The 17143-nt window shown below is 35.3% G+C and overlaps 1 protein-coding gene across 4 annotated transcripts in view; it reads right to left on the bottom strand.

The window, feature by feature from the left end:
• The window catches only part of ARMC2 (armadillo repeat containing 2), a 65170-nt gene that overhangs the window by 23533 nt on the left and 24494 nt on the right, over positions 1 to 17143 (bottom strand). For all 4 annotated transcript variants that reach the window (XM_032183988.1, XM_032183991.1, XM_032183990.1 and 1 more), the window contains 5 exons: positions 15360 to 15452; positions 12287 to 12462; positions 9385 to 9487; positions 5680 to 5900; positions 699 to 844 (listed from right to left, as the gene is read on the bottom strand). In XM_032183988.1, the coding sequence (XP_032039879.1) occupies positions 699 to 844; positions 5680 to 5900; positions 9385 to 9487; positions 12287 to 12462; positions 15360 to 15452 (739 nt within the window). The remainder of the gene's footprint in view (positions 1 to 698; positions 845 to 5679; positions 5901 to 9384; positions 9488 to 12286; positions 12463 to 15359; positions 15453 to 17143) is intronic.

Genomic DNA, 17143 nt, shown 5'->3' with positions numbered 1-17143 from the left:
AACTATTGAGACTACAAAAGAATCTTTTGGGGGTGATTCACTCACACTGATCTCCCTCTACTAAAGCACATCTTGGGAAGCAGCCATTGAGCTGCCCATAAAACTGAGATTCTTTCAGTGCTTCCATCTGCACAATCAGGCCCTGATCCCACAGATTAATGTCCTCAAACAGGCTGTAACCATTCAAAACAATGAGCATGGATTTATTTTTTTGTTACTGTATTTTACAATACAGTCCCCTATATAATTTAAGATTGGGTAATTTCCTGCACTTTTTAAAATCATGGCCTAAGATAGGATTAATCCTAAATAGGATTAATCATTAAGTTAAATTGATTAAATTAATTGATAATTAACTTAATCATGAATCATTTATGCAATTCTAACATATTTGAAACGGTACTTCAAAAATTTGAATCTGTGTGAATGGAGAGTGACAAAATACAAGAAAATATTTTTACCTGGGAGAACGAATCCAAGTTTGTATGGATGATATTAAAGAATCCTATCACCAAGTAAAGACATTATTATCACATAAAATCATTAAAAACTATGCAGACCTTTTCAAAACCAATCTAATTAAATGAAAATAAATCTTCCAGTTTTAGTACCTGATGCTGCCCACTCTGAGGTCACTTGAAGGAGTAATGCTGACTTGACTGCAAGCAGAAATAGGCAGAATTGTGTTCCAAACTTACCTGAAAATCCTGACGATGTAGGTGCACACATCCTTATCGTTCAGACGTTGCTCTAGCGCCACACAGAGCTCAGAGACTGCACCGCTGCAAATGAGTTGGCATCTTGCCTGAGGTAAGTCAGCCAAGTTTCGCAAAGTAGCTGTCAGCTGCGTACAGAATATTTAAAAAGTCATTAATCGTAGCTGTTTACTACAGAATCCATACTGTTTTGAAAGTTTCATAAAGCTCGGGTCTTATTTATAATGTCTTAGGCAGACCGAATATCCTGTTAATATTCTGCAGGTAGGTATTTGCCAATAAATCATAACAGGAAATGTGGAAGTAACAAAAGCGTGTATATTAAAATAAATGTTTGAAAGTGAAGGATTGATGCTGGTCTTTGCCTGCATGTACCCTCTTGGAGGAAAACATGTTCTTTCCCACGCATGGATATGGCCACGTGTTAACTGGAAATTCAGTGAAATGCTGTGGGAACAGTTAAAGTGATATATTAAATAACATCTGATTTTGTAAATTTACATCTAAGTCTTGCAAATTCGTACTGATATCTAATACATATTTTGATAACTGTGAGTGACAAATGAAGATGAATTGATAAAATAAATTGTATTGAATTTTATATTTGATCAACAAATTTTCATCAAGGTCAAGAGAAATCTGGCATTCAATCAATATATAAATTAAAAGCTGAAGCCCAAGTTTATTTTGGAGGAAACGAAGTATTTTCACACTGGTCTATTTCAAGGAACTTAAAGCATAAAATAATCTATCACTTGTAAATATGCACAATGAATCAGCTACTGCATATTTTGAGATTCTCTGGTTCTCTTCCTAGTTAAGGGTAGTTAAATACCAGCGTCAGACAGACAATGACATGTAAGTTAACTTTTGATCTAAACTAGAAACTATAAAATTAACGTGAGATCATTTGTTTTAAAGTGAATAGGAACAGTCTTCAAATTTTCCTTATTTTCAGAGCCAAGTATTAAATCAATACGGGTTTAAATATAAGGCATAAAGACTATTTGTTCAAATTTTCTGTAATCACATAAAACTCTAGAAATGAAGTATTTCATCACTGAGTTGTCCTGATTGCCCGGTGATATGCAATTGATCATTTGGAAGGAAAAATCAGTCAAAGAGCAGGATGAGTTGTTGCCTTTGAGCAGCTTTTGCTCATAGGTCACTAAGCACAACAGCAATTCTGTCCGTCCTCCAAAAGCTTTGCTGTCAATCTTAGCAAATTTGGCAAAAACGTACATGTCTTCAGATACTACAAGTTTTAGGAAAGTTTTTTTGTCAGGTAGACAACAGAAACTTCTGCAAGCAAAGTTATTTCTAACTAGCAATAGTTTTCTCAGTGCTCTGCTGCTGTGCAGCAGCAACCAAATGTACGCATGGCACAGAAAAGCAGGAAGGAGCTCGAGGGCTGCTAAAAGTAGCTGATGTTGAGCCAAGAGAGTTGGAAGCACTGCTGGCTCAGGCATGTAACAAACTTCAGTGATCAATGCTTAAAGAATGCTTAACTCTGTTCAAATACTGCAGGTCATTTATTTTTATTAATACAAGGGAAAATCAAGGTAATTATAAACTTTCAAAATGCAAACTCCACAAAGGTACACTGTGGAGGAGTTACACTGTTAAGGAGGAGTTTTTGAATCTCTAGATTTGTAATGCTGAAGTGAAAAACTACCTCAGGAAATTAATTAATACTAAAAATGTAAATAAATCTACAGCAATTCAGACCAAGGCTGGAAGCCTTTTGCAAAGCAAAAATACCAGAGGAATCCAAAACATGTAAAAATGGACCCACATTGTAGGAGAGCTCTGTGATTCACTCTCTCAACCTAATCTGAAAAGTCTTTACACAATATCATAACCATCCACTTTGTTCCAGTTCTGCTGGACATCTACCAGCGGCTTTTTCTCCACCAGGTCTACCATAGCTGCACTAATTGTGTTTTACTGTCTCAGCTCATGCTATCAAGAACTACTTTCTTGCATTTCTTCGTTTACTCACTATCTCCTCTCTAGTTTCTAATGGAGTAATCCTTCTATTTTGTTATTCAAATGATAAAATTTCATGTTATCACCACTTCCCACATAGAGTATTCCTTAAATCCTACAAGCATCCAGAAATATTTTGTTGGAAATGGTCAGAAAACACTTTTTATAAGAGCCTTCCAGAAGTTCCTTAACCATTTCAGATCAGGTAACTTCAGATTTACTGCCTGTGGAACACCTTGTTTTCATAGGGTAGTATGACTTACCCAGCATACTTCCTCACTCATATTTTGTAAGATAGAAGATGAGTTCTTATGTTGCCTCTGTACATTTACAAACCCTAAAACCTTTACTGATGCACTTGAATTATCAAGAATTTTACTGTAAGTGACCAGTATCATACAATCTCTGCATGGCTTAGAAATGACAAAAATATTTGCAAAGTACAACGGTAAGTGTATGTGCGAAGTTACTGAAAATTGACTTGCATTTCCTCTAGTACTTTATCAGGGAATCTCAGAGTTCGTCATCATCAGAACTACAGAACTATCTTACAAAAAAAAAACAACAACAACAACAAAAAAACAGTAAAGGCTAGACAGAAATGAAACTTGTATAGAAAGATGGTACAGTTAATAATAAAAAGAACAGTTAGTACATAACTGAAATGTCAAGACTCCAAATTACAAAATAACAGAAGCCAGCCAGCCACCAGATGAATTCAAGAGCTACTCTTAATTTTTTCAACCAGACATGATTCGTGTAGAAATGCCTAACAAATGGCTCTAGCAATTTCCACCACCCCTAATCCTTATGTTGCCATGTGAAAGATCAAATTCACAAAACCAGAAAATTTAACAGCCGATAATTGCTATTTTTAAAGGGGAAGACATTTAAATGCTTTTCAATTGAGGAATATGGAGTACTTGTTAAGTCTTGCCAGTTAAACTTCAGATGCCTTGATTTTTGAATATGCATTCCTGTAATTCATAGAAATATGATCAGAATACAAGATGCAGTAACTTAAAACAAGTCAAAAATTACCTTGATTTCATGTCCTCTGTTAAGGAAAAATGCATGTTATAACTAACATTTTTATTCTTGTATTGTGAAACTTCTGCATAACATATTTTGTTAATAATGAAGACATCAGAGGGAAAGTTTATTCCAACAAAATACAACCTGGCAAGATTATGTATAACACTGCCATCTGGTGATTGTGCAATTATACAGTTAAAAAATGAAGGGTCAGTTCCACTTAACTGAGACACTTCAGCTATCAGGATTTAGAGCCAGCAGAGCCTCCCTCAGAGATCACCAGATACTTAAGGTGTTTTTCTCCTCCAGTGTAATTTGCCTTCTTCTCTTGAAAACTTGTATTAATTCATTTTTCCTGTACATCACTGCATATTTAATCTTTTGCTACAAGCTTAAGTATGGCACAAACACTTTCTGTATTCTGAAGATGTGAATTTTTAATGAAATGGTATTTGATATGATAACCCTGAAGATAGAGCTAGTCCTGTTAGACTGAACAGTTAAAAGAAATGGTTCACATTAATGAAGATTTGCTAAAGGAAATGGCATGAAAAAGTCACACAGCAATTGCACAGCAGCAGGAATCACTACAGTTTAGTGTTTGTTCTACTACAGAAGAGATACAAACAAATGAAACAGCAACCTTAGTGAGACAGTTGTCAGTACTGACTTTCCAAAAAAATAACTGAGGCTTTCCTAGAAACATCCAGAGTATCCGAACTGTACAAAAGACACCTTTTGTTACACTTCCAATCATGCTGAAAAATAGCGTAGATTATAATGACCAAAACAAAAATGTAAAATATTACAGCTTCCTTTCATATATTTGCAAATTAAATATTTGAATTAAAACCCAAATTTATCCACGCAGAAAGTATAAGGGAATAATGGAAGAAAAGACATTCCTGCAAAGTTGCAGGGAAGTTCAGACAGCAGGTCAAACAGCTGAACATACTCTGATTCATTTGTTTTATTAGTTTGCCATTTGCAAACTCTCCCAGGCTATGTTTGTGTAAGATTATACACACTGTTCTGGAGAGACATACCTCACAGCTCCACTAAAATAAACAAAAATCAGTAAGAGCAACATGGTGATGTAAGCTATTTGTTTTCACATAGAATTGCAAGTATCAAATCCCTTGTTTATAAATTAGTAGAGAAATCTGCCATTTAGTATAATCACTGCTTCAGAAAAAACATCCAATTCGTTTTCTTGTGCAGAGCCCAGAAGCTTACAGTTACACCACTGACTAATCTTTACATCAATAATTGACAAATCTACTTGGCAAATCCTCAACAAATACAAAACACCACAACCTATGGATACCTTAAGATGTACTTACACACACATTTTGTTCTAAAGCGCTGTGGTTTAAACAGTTTTAGGGCAAAGGACTACTTTTTATAGCCATCACTCACCAAATTGAAAAAGTTTTGAGCCTCCTGCCTTCAAAAATCTACTCTACTATTGTTTTTTATACTGTTGCCCCTTCCTTAAATAATATTTCTTCAAAAAGTACTTTGTCAAATTAATGTAGATATATTTTCCAATGCATTTTTTAAACATGCATTTTGCAGTGCTGGTTTGTATTTATCATTGCCTTTTACAGAATTTAGACAAGGAACACATTTTTTGCTATTTATTATAAGATCCAGAACACTGTAAGCACCATAAAATAATAACCAGAAATTCGTTTTATTAGGTACCTGAAAATATTCCTATTAACTTCAGAATTTATGAAGCCTTTAAAATTAGCTACTAATTATACCTACAATAATTAAATTTTGGTCCTGAACAACTTCATATAAGCTTCATAAAAAGAAGGCTATTCAAATATAGGGACAACTCACAGTGGCACACCGGCGTAGCTCATCTCTAATTAATTTTTTAAATTTCCCCTTGAAGTGTTTACTTTTAGAAATAAAAGCAAATGCTAACCTGGACTAATAGGTGGCCCAAGTTGGAGAAATATGCGTCACTTTCTTTTATGTCATTAATCTGCTTCATTAATTGCAGCAACATTTCAACAGCTCCTTTGCTGACCATTTCATTAAGGAGTACTGCATTTCCAGACATGAATTTTATAGCTCCCATGCAATACAGGAGAGCTTCACTGTTTTTTTGTAGATCGTCAGTTGTCAGGACCTCCAATAAACAATCTAAAATGAAAATCATTATTCAGAAAGCCTCATATTAACATTTTCTATTTGACATAGTTCAGTCACTGAAGAGATTAACATATAAAAAACAACAATCAACCACCTCTAATTGAATTCTTTATAGTACTTTGCTAACAAATGAGCTAGAAAGATTGGGTATTTGGATCAAAACCAAGGAATAATAATTGATGGATAACAGAATGGGCCTCACTTTTGTTTTGTCAGGCTTCAGGTACCTGTTGTAAACACGCAGTAGCAATCATTAAAATCTTCAAGATTTGCAAAAGCGTGTATGCCTGGAATTTTGTCTGTTCGACTTGAGACGTTTAAAGGGTTTTATTCTCACTGATTGCTGAAGTCTAAAAATCTCATAAATGGAGCACGAAAAAGCATAGATGTGTAGTTCACATCTCACATTTGAATGTCTATCTGTAGCCTTTTTAGCTTCACTTTTTATGTAGATAAAGTTACTGTAACACTTTTGCTTTATGCCATCCCTGTCAGATATCTGAAATGTTAAAATTAACACTTGTTAAAACAAGCCTAGCGTATCTTTCCAAACTGAGACATTCTCAGTTTGGTGGGTATATTTTAAATAAGTAATTCTGGCCAACATTATACTTTTGAATTTCTAGTAACTGGTTGAAATTTACATTTACTTCTGCTTCCGTGTTTCATCCAGCTGAATAAAAACATTTCCTCATCTAATTTAAGAGATTTCAAAAGTTTTTGTCTGTTTTGGTAATAGAGGGGCTGCAGGGGTGGCCTCTGTGAGAAGAGCCCAGGGGCTGCCCCATGTATAAGACAAGAGCCAGCTCCAGCCAGCTTGAACTGGTACCCACCACTGACTAGAGCTAAGCCAACTGGCAATGTTGGTTGCTCCTCTGTGATAAGATATTTAAGAAAGCAAAAAACTGCTGCACAACAGCAGCTGGGAGAGTGAGAAATCAGAACCAGCCCTGCAGACTCCAGGTCAGTGCAGCAGGAAGGCTGGAGGTGCTCCAGGCAGGCAGCAGCAGTTCCCCTGCGGCCTGTGGTGAGGCCCCTGGTGGAGCAGGCTGTCCCCCTGCAGCCCATGGGTCCCACATGGAGCAGATCTCCACGCTGCAACCCCCCCCATGGGTGGAGGAGCCCCCGGTGGAGCAGGTGGATGTGGCCTGGAGGAGGCTGCGGCCCATGGAGAGCCCCTGCTGGAGCAGGCCCCGGGCCAGAGCTGCAGCCCCTGGAGAGGAGCCCACGCAGGAGCAGGGGGTCTGGGGGGACCCATACTGGAGCAGTTTGCTCCTGGGGGATGGAACCCGTGGTATGGAGCAGTGTGGGAGCAGTTCTTGAAGAGCTGCTGCCTGTGGGAAGCCCCCACAGGGTAGAGAGTGACCATGAAGGAGCGGTGGAGACGAAGCCTCAGGGACTGACCACAGCCCCCATTCTCCTGTGCCACTTGGGGGGATGGAGAGAGAGGCGTTTTTAGTTTGCACTAGTTTTTTCTCTGCTCTTCTGTTATTAGCAATAGGTAATAAATTACATTATTCTCCCCTACACTGAGTCTGTTTGGCCATAACAGAAACTGGGAAGTGATGTCTCTGTCCTTATTTCAACCCTAGAGCATTTTTTCATCATATTTTCTCCTCTGTTCTTTTGAACAGGTGTGGTGGAGCTTAGCTAGCCATCAGTGTGAAACCACCACTCTGTCTCACCTCAAACTGAGACTTTTTCCACATGTATGGATGGAAGGACACCCTCCCAGCTCTTTCCCAGGCTCTCACCTTCACCAACTGCCTAGTGGTCAGCTAAGTCACTTGGCTTGTGGCAATGTGAGAAATCAGCTTCAAACCACTGCTCTACTCAGTGTCAAATGTGGTCTTGAACAGTCACTATCTATTTTAGGATTAACAGTTAATTTATTTCTTCTACTGGAGATGCTCTACTGCACATAGTTTGTAGGGCCAGAGGAAGAAAAAGAAATTGAATCTATAATCCAGTGATAGAAACAGAAATATGTGTGATTATGAGTATGACAAGGTTGAAGTCTTCAGCCTGGAGAAGGTGGGTGCAAAATGTAATGAAAAACAAACAAACAAAAAAAACTATCAAAAACATTCTTTCCTTCTCTAGTTTTTAAAGTACAGTGAAAGAAAAGCAAGAGAAACAGAAGTGAGTGAAGATGGAAGTGAGAACAAAAAATACCCCAAAAAACAATGCTTACACAGGCATAGACAGCCAACTTGTCCAGACTTTTTATGATGTTTATCTCTACAAAGCTGTAGTTTTTAGTATGCGAGATCCATTGAGTGATCTCAGTTGTTCTCTTTTCTCTGAGCCCTTTCCTGTTGATCTTAACACTGGAAAGGCTTATCTGGTCTTCACTCCTGCCAACACTCATATACTAAGCTTTAAGACCATGAGTGCTCTCATGTCTTATATAAATATATATATATAAACATATATATTTATATGTAATTATATATAAATATAAATAGGTCTAAACTTACACTTTAACTTATTGCAAACATTTCATGTGCACATCTAGGCCTACCCTAATAAAACATAATAATGCTTTAACTAAAGGAATGATCATCAAGTGATATTGACTATCTTTCATACACTCATTGCTTTTTCCATATTTCTCATATTTGTAAAGACCGTGTAGATTCAAAACAACAAATAGTTACAATCAGGACACAGAGCTGTTGCTGACAGTTCTCTGTTGGCTCAATGTGCAGCAGCAACTAAAAAATCCCCTGATTGTTCTCATTATCTTTCTTGATGATGGCCAATGACACAGATAGCATTATCTCACTTCTATAAGACTTCATGCAAAAACATCTTGATTTCTATTGGTAGTTTTGTTTTGTCTATCTCAGAAGGATCTACTGGAGCTAGAGAAGGTACAGAGAAGCGCTACTAAAACAACTGAGAGAATGATGCAATATCCTTTCGAAGAGAAAGCTAAAAGGCTGGGATGCCTCAGTCTGAAGTGGAGAAAGAGATGTGATATGACAGACGTTTACAAAAATCACAAAGCTGGAAGGTAAGTTGAGTGTAGAAACTCAAATCCTGCAATACTATAGCAAAGAGGTTTTAAACAGCAGACAGAGAACTTCTAGAACTTGTTGCTCTGTAAGATTGTAGAGACAGAAAGTTCATAAAGGAGTTGGACAAATTAATGGACAAAAGATCCATAAATGAAAAAGGATTAGATAGGGGTATACCATCTAATGTCCCTAACAGAATGAAACAATTTTGGATGCTGGCGTAGTACAAGGGAAACAGACCACAGAAAACAGCTAGGTTTCCATGATCCCCTAAATAACATCATCTATAGCCATGGGCAAACACAGAGCACTGGACTAGAAGAAACTTAGTTTCATGCTGTAAGCAAGTCCAACATGTGCATGTCTAACACTAACTCTGAGAATGTTTTTTGAAAGACAATCAAACTATTGAATTGTAACATCTAAGCTATATATAATAAAAGAATACATACCCAATAAATTATCATTTTGAATGATATAATCATTTTTTTCATTCTTGCAAATTTTAAATGCAAGCTTGCAGACATTGAGAAGATTTTTTCCATCCACTTTCATCTGTGAAGAAAAAGACACAAGATTCACAAATGAAATCTATGTACAAAAATACATCATAACATTTTATAAGTTCAGACATCATGACAAATTTGTACTCCCACAGTAAAACTCTTAAATTCCAGCTAAAACCCTGACAGGATACTGAGTCAAACTGTAAAGTTTGCAGAATTAAAGGACACTGAAACCTAGCTACCTGAAGCTCTCTTTAGCAAACTGTGCTGACTGACTTTGAAATAACAGATGATATACACCTTTTTATGTATTTTCTGCAGGTAGTATATGACTGCACATCTATTATTTCTAATTCACTCTTCCAAAGAAATTTTGCACAGGATTCACTGGTTCAGCATCTACAGCCATACAACAAAGATATCTTGTACAACACAATATTTTATAATGAAAGTTATTCACAAATGTTCAAAAATAATATCTTACAATGTACTAAAGGTCACTGAGAGAAAGGAAAATATGTGTTAAAATTTCTGATGACATGTCTCTCCCTTTCCTCTGCATTTGAAGGGCAATTTCTTCTCCTGTTCAAGATTTTTAAGTTTCCATGGAAAAATGCCTGTAATGGAACTTTTCTTAATAAGTATCACATAACGTCTATGTCATATTTGAATATATAATTATATCTGCTGATTAAACTAACCTAAATCACTTTAAAGAAGAATCCTTCCACACACTATTTATTAAAATGTCTACAACACAATGCCAGGTGGTATCATTTCACCAGTGACAGTCTATATATACTTAATAGAAGCTGAACCAGTAGGTTTAAAAGCAACAAATTAACTGAGAGTTTTAACAGGCAGCATTAGGGGAAACATTCTTTTATTACGTTAAATCAGAACACGCAAGAACATTTTGCCTAAATTTAATTCTTAAAAATTCTCAGCTCAAGAATTCTTAAAAATTCTCTCTGATGTACTCATTCCAAAGGTAAAAAAGCATCCCTGAAATCATGAAGATTCTTCAAGGTAAGTCCTTGGAAAAAAGACACCATCAGATTCTTTCATAAAAGCAGTCTGGAATAATCAAATAAATGCGGGCTGCTACTAATGGAGAAAAAGCAATCTATAAGGGATGAATTACATGTAGGAACAATTTCTACAGGAATGGGTATGCTCAAGCAAGGTCAAATTACTCAGGAATGCATACAACCTATGTCAAAGCCAAGCACAGATTTTGCTAGGGTTTTTTCATCATTATAAACTTTTAATCTATTGATTACACACATAAAATATAACATCACTGAGATTTCCATGCAGAATATTGATGCTAAAACTGAAGAATAGTTTTAGCTTCCTGCTTCTTGTAGAAACACAGCCATTCTATAAATCATAAATCTAAGAAGAAAAAAAAAAGGAGGCTTAAACAGAATGGCATGCTGCATAAAAATAAATTACTATCAAGTTTTTCAAGTACAACTATACTAATGTGATTACTGGGATGTGGAACTCTCCTTAGATCGTGGCAGCAGGTGACTCACCTAACCACGAATGAAAAATGGATAAACCCTTTAGAAGCACAAACCTGCTGTGTCATGCTTGGATCAGACAAGGCTTGTCACCACACCGACATTGCCAGCAACAAAAATGAATTAAAAAATCACTTTTCAAATCACAGATACACTTCTATAAAAATTGACCACTTGTCTACTTCAAATTATACTAATAATTCAGTCTTATTTTATATTACATCTGATTTTATACCTTGTTTTTAGCATAAATTAAGGTTATTTATTTAATTCTTAATACATGTGTCTTTAAGAAGTCAGTTGACTGTACTTTTGGAGGCATCCTTTTCTTTCTATTTTTTAATAAAGATTGCTACTTCTGTCTTACATGCCTTACTTTAAGGCATCCAGAACCATCTCACAATCAATCTCTATACCTCCAATGTCAATCTCTAAAGACTACCTTAGACAAGCTACAGTGTACTGCTCCTTCCCATTGACTTCAGAGAAACAGCTTATTTCCCTTTTTTCAAAAAGGCCTGATGAAAGTTAGCATGTCTTAGCCTACTCTAGGTTAAACAAACTTAATTCTTTCTCTCAGATGGTGCTTTTTGACCTCTGACTATTCAAGACAGATAGTTGCAGGCTTCCATTCGTTACATTCCTCCAGTGACTTGACTTCTCTTTGGATATAATTTTTGGATATAATTTTCCAGCTTATGTTTATGTTCCCTAAATATCAGTTTCATTTAGACCATGTTTCCCTTGCTTGCTTATACAAATATCTTATGAGGTGATACCAAAAGCCTCAGAAGCGTAATTCAGCATTAGGTCTGCCACTAACATTATCTAACCTTGTAAAACTTAACTATTTTTTTGTCTACTCTAGCTTTCTCAAAGAAACAATTATACTTACTCTTGTTCAAAAAAAAGTTTTTGGTATTTTCAGATAAATGTGTTTAATAAGGTCAAGATATTTTTTTTTTTAAAAAAAAAAGTTCCATCTCCACACCTAACATTAACTGTTATTTTGTTAAAATCCTGAGTATCCCAGCTTAGGACACTATCTTTTTCCATGCCTAAGGAATATATGAGACACCATATATCAACTATGGTATCATGTCCCTTCCCCAGATGCAATTTCCTTGCAAAAAATAAGCTCCAATAGGTGCCAGTCTGGATAAATGGAAGACTAATATTTGTATGGTAAGAAACTGTGATTAATGAACCTCTAGTTTAGAAATACTTTAGAATGACAAAACACAAAGTTAAATACAAGTTGTGATTCACAATTTTAAGCTTCCTCCACATTCTATCAAACAGCATTTAAAAACACTTACAGAGAGAATAATCTTTGCCAGCTTCAGGCAAAGTGGATCTGAATCAATGTCTACAAGTTTATATAACGTCTTCAGAAGCACACTTCTTCTTTTAAATCTTTTCCCAAGCATATCTCCTTCATTCAAGGCTTGATAGAGTTTGGTACAAGCCAGACAAAGATTTTCTACTTTGTCTTCTACTTGAAAGGGGTAGAGGAAGGGAGAGAAAAATAAAAAACAATGATTAGTGCCATTTTTTCCAGAGCATCTCAATAGACATTAACACGAGAACAAAATATAGAATGGGTTGCACAACAACAAAAATAAGGTGGCCAATAAATCTCTCAAGATGATAATGCAATCCTCAGAAAAAAGATTTATGTTTGTCTTTCAAAAAGAAGAGAATCAGGCCAAGCAATCACAGAGCCAAAATAATACCTAAACCTAAAATGAAACTCATCTTTAATGCTAATGATCAGATTGACCAAAAGTCCACCAGGAAACTATTAATCTGCAGGCCTTCTTTCTGGAGCCCTACCAAATATTACATGAGAATGAGAGACAGTTAAGGAATATTTTTCTGTCAATAACAGAACTAATACAATAGTCAGTAACTAACCTAATACATCAAGTGTCACTGGGATTAAGAACAAAAGAATGTAAAAACTTACTAGAACTCTCCGATGTATAGTAGAGGTGCAAGATGCACAACTGCCCACTCAAATGCTACTGATGAGGTCATCTATCTCCTAATCTGAATCCCTCAAATATTATTTAAAAAAACACAAAAATAAAACTGTAGTAAAATTGTTTTTTAAAAAAATGCATCTCTACATAGAGGAATCAAATACCTGGTTACTTCATAAGGAAAGCAAAAAGATTTGCTTATTTTTTAAAATCTTTTTTAAAAACAAACAAACAAAAAAAACTTTAATCTTACATTTGCTTCTGTTTGTAAGGTGACACTAATAAAGCACGGTATAAACCCATTTAAACTGTCTGTATAAATTCCAGGTTTACTGAGGCTGTACTTCACAGCCGAACTAGTCATACTCAAGGAGGCAAAGCAGTTGGCACAAAAACGTTTAAGGAGATGGAATTATGAGAACCATTATATCTAAGGGCCCAAAGGTGTAGGCAGATTCAAGGATCCACCTCTAATGCTGTGTACCTGGAGGCTCTCAATTTACAGTTGTCATGCTCAAGGAACAGCAATGACCGGTCCACATCCACTCCCATCATGACAGAAAATACAACAAAATTTACCACGATTCTAAACCCTCTGCTTCAGTACGTGGTGAAACAGGGGAGGCAAAGAACCAAAACTGAAAGGTCTCTGCCCCATTTCATCAAAATTAAAAACAACAATTATTCATCATGCATCCTGTAGCACATTTTCGAAGGTTATCTTCCCTCAAGTACTGGAAGGTAACAAAATAAAGTATTTGCTCCTACAGAAAGAGAGACTTTTGGGTTATATGTATATATATTTCTTTCAAGTAACAGTCATCTCAAATCACATGATATTCTTAAGATTTTAAGGTAATAATTAAGTTTCAAGTCGAACTTTAGCTTTGTTTTTGAACAAAAAGCTTTGTACAAAGCTTTTAGAGGGAAAAAGGGCAGGAAAGGCTTCCCTATTAATATAGCAACACGTAAAACTAAATGTGACCTAAATGCACATGCAGGGAATTATCTGAAAGATATGAAGCAAGTAGCTGCAAACAAAGTTAAAATACACTGAATTGCCAATAGATCCGCTCAAAACATTAAAATTATATTAAAATTATTATTTGAATACTTATTTTTATAGGAAAAAAACAGCTGTGCAGTTAACAACCTAAATAAATCCATATAACTTGCATCTGCAGGAGGTAATGCAATTTAGTCACAATGTATGTGAATATTCAAGAAACAGAAAAACTCACAAGCTCTAAGGGTTTTGTAGTACTATATTCAATTAACTGATATGAAAGTTCCATTAGATAATTTATTATTAGAAAAATTAAGTCATAATCAAATGGGGAAAAAAGCGTTTTGTTTTTTAAACAGAGACAAATGCAGACTAAGCCAAATCAAATAGGGACTGAAGAAAAGGGGCCTGAAAATTATTTTCCTTAGTTCCAGTCATATCAAGGGAATGACATGATTAGATTTTACCTTTAAATAGTATTTTGCTTGCCTATAAAGAGCATGCCACTATGAAAAAGGTTAATTCAGTGGCTGATATTTGACAATTTCAGCATTAAGCAAGGAAAAGGTGAAGTTGCACAACTGTTTTCCAATTTTCTGACCACTGTTTTTTCTACACATCAGTTACAGATGTGGGAATGAGAATCTTGGCTTTTTAAAATAATGGTGCATTCAGGGAATCAGTCAGCACTGTACAGGTGCTCCATGCTCATCTACATTTTCAGAATTATGCAAAAAATATATATATAACTTTAATCTGTAGCATGCTATAACAAACTTCTGCAAAAGATCCTGTTAAGTTGAATCAATCCCCTACTTTGATGCTCACTTTTAACTGCTTGTAAAAAAAAAAAGAACTAAAAAAAAAATCTACTTTCTATATACCCACCATTCAAATAAATATGATGTTTATACAGGGAAGTTAAACAACCTTTTTCATTAAACTAAAAGGGATTTCAGGGTTCAATCTTTCAAGACACACTTAATTTACTCAATTTTGCTTTGATATTCTGGGTCGTTACATGCTTTTCTGACACATCTAACACTTTAAGCGTAAAGGGAAATTTTCTTTAAGATTTCCTCACTTTTCTAAACTTAGTTTAGACCTTCAATACAGCCTATGCTTACAACAGTGAATCTCTGAAGTACTTTATTCTTAAAATTATTACCTCTCCACTGACTGCTAAGCTGGCAGAGCTATGACCTCTAAGATAAACTATTTTAATCAGACAAGATCTCTAAACCAGTGTTTATTTTACACTGCTAAGTCACTGAACATATGAAAGCATAAAAGACTACATAGTTCAACTACAGTTATTCTTCTATAGTAAATACAAATGAGTCCCATGTCTCCTGTAGGAAGCAGAACAGAAAACAGATTCTCAAGAACAGCGTTACCCACCGCTTTTCAGTTCCTGTAGAATTGGTAGAACTTTCATATGCCAAAAGATTTTTTCCTCTTCTGATTCATTTACTCTTGTGTCATCCTCTAAGCCTTCAAAACACATTCAAAACAAAAGCACATATTCAGTGAAGGTTTCAACTTCTACACAAATAAATCATCACAAACACTTTATTCATCAATCAGGAAAAAAAAAAAAAAAAGTCTTATTTTTCTATATTCTAGGTTATTCTACCTATTCAAGATTTTGTTTCTGTTTACACTTTTTCCAAAATAAAAGTTTCAAGCAAAACAACATGGATAAATGTTTTGATATGTCAAACCGCAGTGTAAATCCAGATTTGTTTCTGTTTGCTGACATTAATGTTTCATTTGATTGCTGAATTGGAAGGTAATGACTACATTTACATCAACATGTCCCACAGTCTTTCAGCTCTGCATCCATGTGACAGCTTATTCTGTGTTAAAAACATCCATACTACAGACAACCCTCTGGGACTAAAAATTTTATCTAGTACACATGCACAATATTACACAAAGCTTGATTAACTGACACTTTAGTCTCAAGCAAGAAGTAAGGGAAAAAGTCTTACTAGTTAAAACATCCTGTTAGTAATTCTAACCACTTCAAGCAATCAGATTTTGAAAACTTCCTGATTAAATTCACGTAAAATGCAAACTTCTCTCTATTCTTTGTTACTCGTTTGACAATTTCTTATGCAGCATTTTGGGAGATAAATGGGAAAGTGCAGATATCTGAAAGATGTTTTGCTTCCAATAAACATGTCAGGAAGTTTGAAGTCAACCAATTCCCAGCTCTCTTGGCCACCCTCAACCAATTTCCTACAAAGTGAATGAGAAAGAGCTACTGTTTGTTGTCAGAAACCTTATCCCCTTCAAAAACAGAAGTTTCAAGAAAGAAAAAAAAGATTTTTTCTATAGTTTCTTTTGAAAAGGAAACATAAAACATGTCTACCAGCAAACAGAAAGTTAAAAACTGGTAGACCAAAAAAAATATCAGTGGTCTGGAAATCTTCTGGAAGCAAAACTGAGAGCTTGGATCTCTTCTCAGACTGAACAAGGCTGTTGGTAAAAATGGGTTTTCATAAAAAAAATAGATTCCAGTACTGACTTGCAAAAGAATTCAGCATCACTGAGAATTATTTCAATCTGCTGTACATCCTTTTCACATTTACCTGGCACTATGCGAAGTGACAAAATTCTGGTCTTGACCATTGACCCACTACTCCTGGAGAGCCAGAGTTTCTGTACAACTTTAGTTTGGAAGGAGCTAACAACTGCTTAAAGATGCACGCAGGCATATTTCTGGAGTTCAAGATCAGGTTAATCTCCTTATCTTGATAGCAAACAAAGTTGTTGTTATAATGTTGAGGTTTGGTTGTGGGTTTCTTTTTTTTTAGTTTTTGTGAGGTTTTAACTTTTTTTTTTTTTTAATAGGGAAGTAAGCCACACAACTCCATTAAGTAACAAGAACAAAGCCATATGTACTTTTAAGGGACAGATTTGTCAGAAAGTATCTCCTACTCTTTGTTACCAACTCTTGCATTTAAATTACAACGTAAATTCTGAGCCAGTTCAAACATAACGATAAATCTAAAACAGAATACTATGAGGTTTGCGTTCTGAGGACAGTATCTCAGACCTTAAAAAAATGAATGTGCTGAGCTTTACTTGAAAGAGTGAAACAATTTTAAACTGTTTTAATGTTTTGTTTGTTTTAAAAATCCAGAGATTAAAAAAAACACTTTTTTGTATATCCATAT

The sequence above is a fragment of the Aythya fuligula genome, chromosome 3, assembly GCF_009819795.1.
Source record: "Aythya fuligula isolate bAytFul2 chromosome 3, bAytFul2.pri, whole genome shotgun sequence".
NCBI classification, from domain to species: domain Eukaryota; kingdom Metazoa; phylum Chordata; class Aves; order Anseriformes; family Anatidae; genus Aythya; species Aythya fuligula.
Note: the sequence above shows the minus strand (reverse complement) of the source record. Positions and strands in the feature narration are given on the sequence as shown.